Source organism: Trichosurus vulpecula, chromosome 2 (assembly GCF_011100635.1).
Source record: "Trichosurus vulpecula isolate mTriVul1 chromosome 2, mTriVul1.pri, whole genome shotgun sequence".
Classification (NCBI taxonomy): domain Eukaryota; kingdom Metazoa; phylum Chordata; class Mammalia; order Diprotodontia; family Phalangeridae; genus Trichosurus; species Trichosurus vulpecula.
This window is the reverse complement of record NC_050574.1, coordinates 10863652-10874167: the sequence shown is the minus strand read 5'-3', so window position 1 is coordinate 10874167 and position 10516 is coordinate 10863652. Positions and strand designations below refer to the sequence as shown.

The 10516-nt window shown below is 49.7% G+C and overlaps 1 protein-coding gene across 5 annotated transcripts; it reads right to left on the bottom strand.

The window, feature by feature from the left end:
- Window positions 1-228: 228 nt before the first annotated feature.
- LOC118835532 (immunoglobulin superfamily member 1-like) lies at window positions 229-10082 on the bottom strand. 5 transcript variants are annotated; one of them, XM_036742725.1, is made up of 15 exons: window positions 9995-10082; window positions 9418-9515; window positions 7311-7452; window positions 7015-7050; window positions 6525-6800; window positions 4580-4882; window positions 3951-4250; window positions 3157-3284; window positions 2985-3075; window positions 2289-2558; window positions 1779-1883; window positions 1654-1684; window positions 1413-1489; window positions 1245-1282; window positions 229-845 (listed from the first exon to the last, which is right to left on the bottom strand). In XM_036742725.1, the coding sequence occupies exons 3-15, from the start codon at window positions 7342-7344 to the stop codon at window positions 714-716; spliced, it is 1821 nt and encodes a 606-aa protein (XP_036598620.1). In that variant the 5' UTR covers window positions 7345-7452; window positions 9418-9515; window positions 9995-10082; the 3' UTR covers window positions 229-713. The 5 variants fall into 5 exon arrangements, with proteins under 5 accessions (XP_036598620.1, XP_036598617.1, XP_036598616.1 ...); XM_036742722.1 differs by having other exon boundaries at window positions 2985-3284; window positions 9418-9561; XM_036742721.1 differs by having other exon boundaries at window positions 2985-3284.
- Window positions 10083-10516: the final 434 nt, after the last annotated feature.

Sequence of the window (10516 nt, the reverse complement as noted above, 5' to 3'; positions counted from 1 at the left end):
AGATTTAAGAACTCTGAACAGTGCAATAAGCAACCATGCCTTCAGAAGACCTCTGATGAAACATAGTACCCAACTTGTGACTGAGAGGCAATGGGCACAAAGTACAAAAACATAATAATCTCTCTCTCTCTCTCTCTCTCTCTCTCTCTCTCTCTCTCTCTCTCTCTCTCTCTCTCTCTCTCTCTCTCTCTTTTCCCTCCCTCCCTCCCTCCCTCTTAATTTGGGAGTTTGAGCCTGAGTGACTTCTTACTTTTCCAATCATTTTAACACTTTATTGCCTTCTCCTCACTCCATGAGCCAGCCACATTGGCTGATTTATTTTTATTTTTATCTTTACATGAAATAGTTTCCTAGCTCCAGGCTTTTGTCCTGGATGTCCCCCATTCCTGGACTGTTATCCTTCCTCCAATTTGACTCTTAGTTCACATGATTTCCTTTAAAACTCAGCTTCAATCCCATCTAATGCAGAAGCCTTTTCCTGTTTGTCACAACTGTTATGGACTTCCGCAAACTTCTCATGATATATGTTACATGTTTCTCATCACAACAGACAGATGCGCTTGGTCTGTACACCTCTAGACCAAAATGGATATCCCCAATAGGCATCATGGCTCCTCAACTAGGGGAATCTGAGGAAGATGTACTAGTGAACAGATGAAATGGAGGGAGAAGCAAAGAGGGAGAGAATTTCCTTTGGAAAGGTACCCAAACTCTCAGTCTAAGGAGACAGTGGCATAGACTGTGGGCTCTATGGGTGTCTCCTTGGGGTCTGCTTGCCTCTTATTCAAGGTTCTTAGGTTCAGATGAGCATAGGTCACTCCCTCGGGGTCTTTAGAATTAGAGACCTGAAGGAGAAATACAAGGGTGAGGGAACAGTGAGTGATATCGGAATAGGAGTTCCCAATTTTTTTCATGTGTTATGATAGCTTCAACAACCTGTCTATTGAAATCTACAGATGCCTTCTCAATCTCATGATTTTAATTAGACAAAGTGAACTCCATAGAATTATCAAGGAGAGGACTGATATTGAAGTACAAGTACTGAAATATTTAAAAAACAACCCCAACAACAAAAAATTCATGGATCCCCAGTTGGCAATCCCTGCCTTGGGGTAGGAGATAAATTAATAGGAAAGTGATTAATAAGTGGTCCAATCCTGTGCCCATAGCTTGTGGTTAGAGGTTGGGGTCAAAGACAAGACAGGTTCCTCCCCCAGGTGGAGGACAGGACAGGACTAACTCACCGATGGTTCGCTTGGTCTCTCCTTGGCCACTTCTGTATCTGAGGTAGAGAAAAGGTTCCATCATTCCCCCAGCTTCTAAGACCAATGCCTCCTTCTTGCTTAGATAGCTTAAGTATCTCAGACGATGATGATGCCTTTCCCTGGCCCCTTCCCAATCACATAACTTACATAGTGCCTCATCTCTGGGGGCCTCTGCATGATGGGGCAAGCAGACACCTTGAGGAAGACAAGGGCAGCAGAAGAATCTGTAGGGAGAGGGGAAGGAAATAAAACAAGAAGACAGAGGTCACTCTAGGAGCTTCCCTGAGTATCTTCTCCCCACCAAGCACTCTATCCAGTGCAGAGGAGCCAGGGATACATCAGAAGAAAGAACCAGGGGACTACTGTAGTAGAAGCTGAGTCTTCTTACCTCTTAAGGTTGTCTCTGTGCAAGGCTCCTGCTGAGAGAAACATGGAAAAAAGAGATAATATCAGGGAAGTTCCTGAAGGAGGCAATGGAGTTCAAGAGGCTTTACTCCTCTCCCCCAAACTCACCTATACAGATGGATCGATGGCAGAAGATTGCCAGCAGGAGAAGGCAGACGAGGAGGAAGGAGACACAGCTGAGGGTGATGAGGAGGGTGTTACTGGGCACTGAAGCTGGGGTGGGGGAGAGATAAGACTCCTCATCAATCACTCTCCTGAGAGGACTCCCACCTTTTACCTATAATTGTCCCTGAATTTTCTCCATCACCCATCACCCCAGCATCACACAGTGTGGCAGAAATCCTGCTCAGAGAAGTCTCATTCCTTAGAATTAGGATGAGAAATCCAAAACCAGGATGGAGGTATGTGGGTCATAGGGAAAGATGGGAGGAAAGTTATGTCCTAAGTCACACCCTTGGTCCCTATGGGCCTGGAACTGAGGACAGTGTCAAAGTGTCCATTGTCTCATTCTGTGTCTCTAGCCCAGAGCCAAGGCCTTGGTTTCATCTCTTTGTAACGATGAGGCACAGAGTGATTGTTGGCACTCTGAAGTGGGTCTTGTGGGTTTCTTCCTCTCACCTCTCACTGTGATCTTCAGAGGGTCACTGGGTTGTGTCCAGAGGCTGCCATTGGTGCCAGGCTGATACCTGCAGCTGTAATTTCCAGAGTCCTTGGGGGTCACATGGGTCAAAGAGAACTGGGACACATCTTGAGGAGTATCCATGCTCCCCTCCTTGTGGAGAATAAATCTAGTACTCCATGAAGGCCCCTGACACAGCAGGGTCATGTTAGCCCCTGAGGCAACATCTGGACCAGGCCAGGCTATCAGGGAAGGCTTGGGAAGTGCATCTGGAAATGCAAACAAAGATAAGAAATCCTCAAAGACCCTTCCCCATTGGGGTGGGGGAGTTAGGAGATAGAAGGGCCCTGAAGAACCCCTGACCCTTAGCGATTACTTTCATTGGCTCTTTGGTCATTCTTTTTGCTAAGTCTCCTTCCCTTGAGCGAGATGAGTGCTAAACTTCGGATATTTTCTGGGGTTATTAAGAAACAAAGAAGGTGTTCTTCCCTCGGTCCTTCTCCCTTGACTTTGGAGTAGCTCCTCAGTTGGTCCAACCTTCTACCTGTACCCTCCAAACACATAGGGGTGGACCCCACAACTTCTACCTTATGATGCTCAAAAGAGCCCCAGACAGTATGCCTTTCCTAGGCCGTCTCTTAATACTGACTCCCAGTGTTCTACTTTATATCCTGGGAATCTGGACACACCCTCACCTGTCACCCAGATCTCTAGGACCTCACTGGCATCAGACACCTGGTGTGGAGCCATCCTCTCATGGTAGACACAGCTATAGTTGCCAGCATCCTGGGCCCTCATGGAGAGAAGAGGAAAGTCAGCTGAGGTCCCAGCTGGGCTCTGGCTCTGCAAGGGCTGAGGGGTCCCCACCTTCAGCAAAGTGAATGTCAGGCTATTGAGGAATGTCTTAGGAGGCTGCCGGCACTGGAGAATCACGTGCATCCCAGGCTCCACCACAAGTCCTGGGAGGGCTGAGAGGGAAGGCTTGGGGAGAGATCCTGTGAGAGGAAGAACATGGGGCTGGGAGTCAGGACACATGGGTCAATTCACTGCTTTGCCTCTGAGTCCCTGTATGACTGGGTCCAGTCACTGGCCCTGTCTGAGTCTCAGTTATCTCCTCTGTAAATGAGGGTGGTATACTAGAAGATCTCTTAGCACATTCCTGCTCTAGCAACCTAGTAATCTAAAATGATCACCCAACCTATGGTCTTGGGCCTCTGATGACTCCTAAAAGAGAAAATCATGATTTTAGGCTTGGCCTAAAACCAGGGCTCAGATCATGGTCCAGGAGGGAGAAGGCTCAGGTTCATTTCCAGGCTCAGTCACTTGTGGAGTGACCTTGGACAATCCTTTCTCTCTGGGCCTCACATTGCTCATTGGGAAGGGGAGGGTTTGGCCTCAAGAACCTCCAAGGCCCCTTTCAGCTCTGGGTCTCTTTGATTCTCTTCCTAACACCCAACTCACTCCCCACCATCACCTTTCTTCCCCAGATTCTAGATCACAATAGAAATGCCTCATGTCTTCCAAGGCCCCAGAGCCCTGCCAGGCACAAGGGCACAGCTGGCTGTGTAGACACCTGGTCTTGTCTCTGTGAGGCCCCATTCTGGGCAGAGAGCAGAGGAATCATCCTCAGAGTTACTGTGGGGCGGACACACCCCCCTCACCTGGCACGACCAGCTCCAGGGCCTCACTGTGCTCTGATCCTCTAGCAGACGCTGTCTGTACCATGTAAGTACAGCTGTAGCTCCCAGTGTTCTCAGGTCTCACAGGTGGGAGGAGGAAGCTAGTCCAGAGATGTGCTGAGATCTGCTGCTGTAAGGGCTCCTGGGTCCCAGCCTTCCACAGAGTGAAAATCACCTCTCCAAGGGAAGACATCTTGGGCCTTGAGCACCAGAAAGTGATATTGGCCCCTGGGGTCATCACAAGGCCAGGTTGGGCCCACAGAGTGGGCCTGGGGAGGAATCCTAAGGGAAGAAGGGCACCAGAGGTCAAGGGCAGATGTTATTTTTAAGCCTCCTCCCCAACCCACAACCCTTTAGTGAGAGAGGAAATGGCAATCTTGCTTCTGTTCTCACTTTCTTCTCTGGGGCCTTCTTTGAGCTGGGAACACCCCAACTATCCTAGGTCCCTAAACCGAGTCCATGTGGAAAAGGAGGGGTTCCCAGGGTCTCCTCTATCATCCCTCCAAACCATCCCTTCAGAGTTCCCTGGATTTTGTACTGTCCCCATAGCTCTGTGGGTTACTATTTGAGGGGTGGAATTGGGGATTTGCAGGATTCTGATCCCCAGTCACCAGACACAGTCAGCTCCAGGGTCTGGCTGGGCCATGACGCCATGTGGGGGGCTGTCTTCCTATAGTAAACACAGCTGTAACTCCCAGTGTCCTCAGCCCTCACAGACGGAAATGAGAAAGCAGCCGGGGTTCCTGTAGGGCTCTGTCTCTGCAAGGGCTCCAGGCTCTTTGCCTCCAGCAGGGCAAAACTGTAGTGGTGAGAAGGTCCCTGTGGTGATATGTAACACCAGATGGTCACTGTTGTCCCTGGGGTTATTGCGGAGTAGTAGTGTGAACTTGAAATGTGGGGTTTGGGGAAGGCTCCTGTGAAAAGAGGAAGGAAGAAAGTTAGGGAGTGATCTCTCCCCCTAATGCCCTCAAATCATTCCTTGAAAGAGAGCTGTGAAGGGGGAGGGTGGGCGGAGGGGTCTTGGCCAGGCCCCTTTGTCCAGTCCAATAGGCCTGTTCATGGCTGGATGACTGGGCTCCCTGGGCCACATTCAGAAAGATGTTCTGGGCCCGGGAAGGTTGTGGATGTACAGAGAGATGGGAGGAAAAGGAACATGGGCAGAGGAGTTTCCCCCACTCCTCCACCTGCCCCTCTTCCAAACGCCTCCAAGGGGCCCAGCCTGGGCCTGCTGGACAAGGCAGAACCCTAATGCCCCACCACTGACAAATTCAGACCTTTCTCTTAAGCTTTGAGGTTTACAAAGCTCTGTCTTGAGTAGAAAGGTTAGACAGACACTCTGATTGGGTCTAGGGCCCTGCCAGGATCCCTAAAGTGACACAAGGAGCCAGGTCCCCATACTGCCACCCCTACCCAAGCTTCAGTGAAGCCAGAAGTGGGCTGGCAGAGGAGCATGGAGGCTCCCTCTGGAAAGTTTGTGAGGAACTGGCTCTAGTCTAGTTCTGCTGCCCTCAATCTTTGCCTACACATCAGGAGCTCACAGTCTCAGGGATCACAGGTGTTTGAGATCAAATGACCTCAGATAATCCAGCCTGTGGGCTTCATGTCATGAAGGGAAAACAGAGATCCAAAAGGTGAGGGACTTGCCAACAATCACACAGCTAGGACCTTTAGGACAGCCATTTAAATCCCAGCCACAGGCTCCCAATTCCAGGCTCCCTCCCCCTTTAGCAGGCTGCCTTCTAACACAGGCCAGATAGCCAGCAGTCTGGGGTGGAGCGAAGGACCCTGATGCTAGTGTGGGCACATGAGAGAGGTGAAGGTAGCATGCTGGGGGGGCAAGGGTTAGGAGATTGCCACTTAATACAATCAGTAACAGCATCCTGGAGCAGCCAGGATCTGACGTGGGCTTTAATGATGTATAGGAAAGTGACAGATGAAGGTTGGAAGGGCATCACAGGCAGGGGGAACTGTTTAAGCAAGGGAAAATTGGTGGGACATGATGTGTGTTGATTGAATCACATGGCCATGGCAGAGACAACTGGACATGTTGTCGTCTGGTTCTTTAAAGATGAGGAAAACAATGAGCAAAGTTATTTTTTTTTCAGTTAAAGAGAGCCTCAGAAGGATGTGCCACTTCTCCCAAATTCTGTGTGTCTTCAGAGAGAGATGCAATGCAGAGATCATGGCTGGGTCATCAGATATGGGAAAATCCCTGAATTTGGTGGTGAGCATCATGTGTTCAAATCTGGGCCATGACAGTAAAGGACCAGGTGACCTCAAGTCACTTTACCTGCTCTCCAGGCTCAGTTCCCCCATCTATAAGAGGGAAACAATGGTCCATGTGCTTTCCTCTCCCCAGAGTTATTTAGAGAAAAGATTTCACAAATCTCTTTGCTCCCAAAATGTGAGCTGGGGAGCCAGGGGAGGTGGGGGTGGTAAGGGGAGGCAGGTAGTCAAGCCTGAGGGTTTGTGCCCCCTGTAGGTGAGAGGTCTGGGCTCATCTCTCAGAACAAGCCTCCTTCCCACCAGGGATGGGTGTAGACCAGTCCCCCTCACCTGTCACCACCAGGGCCAGGGGCTCACTGAGCTCTGACCACAAGGGCCCCTGCCCAGAGCGGCAGCTGTAGTTTACCGCATATCTCCAGTCATCCACATTTCTGAGCATGAACTCTGCCTGCTGCCAGGAGGTATTTCTCTCATCTCTGAGCTCTCCATCCTTCCAGAGCTGGAATCGGTGACTCCCCAGGTGGCCCTGGCACCGGAGGATCACGTCAGCTCCTTTGGAAACCACAGGACTTGGGATGGCCCAGAGGGTGGGCCTGGGAAGGGGGTCTGAGAAGAAAATAGAATCCAGAGTTCCAGGGATTCCGCTGGCCCCAGTTTTTTTTTTAAGCTCTGAATCCTGACTCTCCACCCCACTCCCAGTAACCCAATCCATTCATCCTGATGTCTTGTTTTCCCTCACTGATTATTGTGGGGATGGCTATCTAGACTGAATTATCACAAAGAGAAGGAGGAGGGCAATAAAATTTTGGGGATACCTTACCCTGCTGTGCCCTCACTGCCCAGTCCAGACACAGCCCTGTAAGAGAAGCTCAAGTTATAAATGCCTCCCCTTCAGCTCACTCTGAACCATCCCCAGCTCTTCCCCAAACCCCTGAAGCTCTGAGTCTGCTTTGGACAGAATATTAAGGAAGAGCCCGGGGGGCAGACCCTGGGCTCCTGCTGTGTTCCCAATGGTTCTGTCTCTTCCTTAGGCTTCCTCCTTGTCCTTCAGTGTCAGCCTGCCAAGGGCTTCCTCACGATGCTCCTCCCTCCCCAGGACTGACCCTGGAGACTCACCAATGGAAATCAGGAGTGTGACTGTTGGGCCCATGGTGGGTCTTCAGCTTCGTCCTGAGCTGCCCAGACTCAACTGTGCAGAAGGGAAGAGGTAGCAGATCTGGAGGCTGGCCACCACAAGGTAAATGCAGCCTGGTAAGGACTAAGGAATATGAAATGTATCTAGTATTGAAGACCGCAGAAGGGGACCAGGACCAAACATACCAGGAGTTCCCAGGGAGTAACCAGGGGGCACCCATGAGAGCTTCACCTTGAAAGGACCAAGACTGGACACCAAGGCTGAAGGTGCCCAGGACACCTCACCTCAGAACTTAGTCACACACACTCACGGTATTTTATCCGTTTTGTACGTTTACTGGGTGAGTCATGCCTCGCCCCCTTTTGTGACTGATAACAACAAACAACATAATTCCACCTAGCATTATTTAGTACTTTCAGGTTTGCCAAGCACCTTAATCCACACAACAACCTTGAGAGGTAGCTGTTAATATTATTCCCACTTCACAGATGAGCAAACTGAGGCAGTTTAATGACTTTCCTAGGTTCACACTCAGTAAGCATCTGAGGCAGCATTTGAATTTATGTCTTCCTGACTACAAGTTAGGTGAGCTATAAAGCAGGCAACATGTATTGTAGGCATTCAGTGCAGACAATAGGCCCCAGCCTCAGAATCTTTAAAAGTCCCCATTACAGCATATTATTTAGGCTACCCTGAGGGCAGCACTACTTAGCTGGACAATGGCCAGCCATAGGCTTTGCTCTGCTTGCAGTTTACTGAAGCAATGCACCTGCCCACCGAGTTCATTCTTGACCTGAGGGGTTTCTATGGAAGCAGAGCTGGCCATCTGTGAGTCCTTGTAGACCATTGCTCAGTGGTCCCCTCATAAGGAGCCTTATGAGGCAGGCAGCTTCCAGATGAGACAAGCCCCAATTCAAATGCAATGACCATCTATCAATCTCTTACTATGGGACCTGCCCTGTGCAGCTTGCTGGGGGTGCAAAGACAAAAGAGAAATGGTCTCAGGCCTCATAGATCTTACACTCCATGGGGTGGGGAAATAAAGGTTAGTATATGCCAATACAAAATATGTATGCAAAGATTTCAGGGCAGAAGTCAAAGTTCTAATGCAAAGGACAATTTGTTAACAACAGAACAGGCCTTCCAGAGGGCACGAAGCAAGGGTAGGGGAGAGCAGGATGGGACATGGAAGGGAGGGAAGCTGAAATGGATGGGCATGAGAGAAGAGAGTCTGAGGACTGGGAAGGTGGCCTGTGGCTCAGAATCCTGAGTGGATGCATCGGGCAGGGGATCGCCAGACCCCTTTCTGGCCAAAAGCAAGGTCATTATGTTTATGAGTCTGGTGAAAGAGGTGGCAAAGGGTGATGCACACCCGTGAATGATGACAGGTGAGAGGGTCACTAGTCCTGTCTGATGCACATCATCGAACATTTCTTAATCACTTAACGTTGGCTGGATTCTAAGCTAACTGTGGAAGATCCAATGACAGAGAGTTTCTCAGGGGGCTTCCGTTCTCTCAGGTGAGACCAAAATACACACATATATGTTTATGCAGAATAAATTGAAAAATAATCAATACAAAATAAATGCACACATGTGGTTAGATACAAATTAGCATGAGAGGGAGGGCACTAGCAGTTGCGGGATCAGGAAAGACTTTCCTTTCCAAATGGAGTATGAGCAGGAGCCTGACAGTTCAAAGCCAAGAGAAGCACATCACAGCCATAGGAGATGATCTTTCTAAAGGCATGAAGACCATCAACAGAGTACGTGTGAGGAAAGAGCCTTTTTTGACTAAACCTTAGAGCATCGGAAGGGGATCTATGAATCACCTGGTAAGAAAGGTACTGTGGGACCAGGTCATGAAGGGTATTAAATGCCACAACTAGCTGTCTGTATTTTATCCCAGGGGTAACAGGCAGCCATTGGGGTTTATGGAGTAAGGGAGTGACTTGGTCATTCCTGTTTCTTTTGGAAAATGACTTTGCCGGCTGTGTGCAGGATGGATTGGGGTGGGGCAAGGCAGTGATGGGGGAGTCCTGGGGCCAGGCTGGTTGTACAGGACTGAGAAACATTTCAGATACTCACCCCGGTTGGATTAGCTCAGCTCCATACTTGGATTCACTCCTGGAGAGTTGATTATCTTCTTCCAGGTGGGGGACATGGACGGGTCATTGTTCTTGAAACTAAAGCCAGTGTGCAGCGAGAAAAGAGGCAGAGCTGTGGTCCTTCCTGACAGTCAGAATGTAGAGTGGTTTTCCACCATCCCTATGAAGACCTCCTGGGACAATGAGCTCACTACCACACAAGGCAATCTGGTCCACGGTTGAACAATTCTGACTCGTAGGAGATTCTTCCTTTCCTTCAGCTGATTCTGCCTCCCTCACACTTCCCCCACCTTGGTCTTGCTTCTCTCACCTGGGGCCTCCCAGAACAAACCTGGTCCCTAGGGCTTCCTCTGACAGCCCTTCTCATACTTGAAGATAGTCCTCATGTTCCACCCTTCTCCAGTGACTATAGTCAAACCTCCCCAGTTCCTTCCACAGTTCTGTTTACAATGAAGATTAATACCAGTCCTCTACTTCTGCCCCCCTGCTCTCTTGGCCCAGTCAGGCCATGCCTGTGACTCTCACATGGACCATCTCCAGTAAATGTGCCTCTTTACCTGCGTTGTCCTGAATGAGGTTTGTGCAAAAAGAACCCCTGGATCGGACAGGAGTAGAGAAGGTTTTGTCCAGAGGTAGGGGCTGGGAGCTCTGGGACTTGAAGAAGTTGCAGGATAGGGGAAAATGGAAACATGGCCCCGATTTCTCAACTTCCTGATGTGTAAGTGTGGCCTGGGGTTTGGCCAACTTGCATGTGTATCTGTGGGACAGCTGTTCCTTCTGCCACACCCTGTGCTCAAACTCTAGCTTTGTTATCTCCTTCAGTCTGCCCCAAAGAAGTGGGTACCAGTCATTCACCTCTTTTCTGGACTATTGGCTTCAAGGGCTGCACTGGAGACCTGGAGGAGGAAGGTCCTGGAGGAAACCTTTGGAAAGGAAGCTGTGTTTTTTTTTGGAAGGGGGAGGTGAGGCAACTGGGGTTAAGTGACTTGCTTAAGGTCCAACAGCTAATAAATATCAAGTATCTGAGGCCAGATTTGAACTCAGGTCCTCCTGACTCCAGAGCTGGTGCTCTATTCACT

Coding starts and splice junctions, on each gene's coding strand:
- LOC118835532 (XM_036742722.1), bottom strand. CDS start 7,344: ATGGGCCCAACAGTCACACTCCTGATTTCCATTG. Junction 1,490..1,653: donor CACAGAGACAACCTTAAGAG/GTAAGAAGACTC, acceptor CTCTCCCTACAG/ATTCTTCTGCTGCCCTTGTC. Junction 1,283..1,412: donor CCCCAGAGATGAGGCACTAT/GTAAGTTATGTG, acceptor TCTCTACCTCAG/ATACAGAAGTGGCCAAGGAG.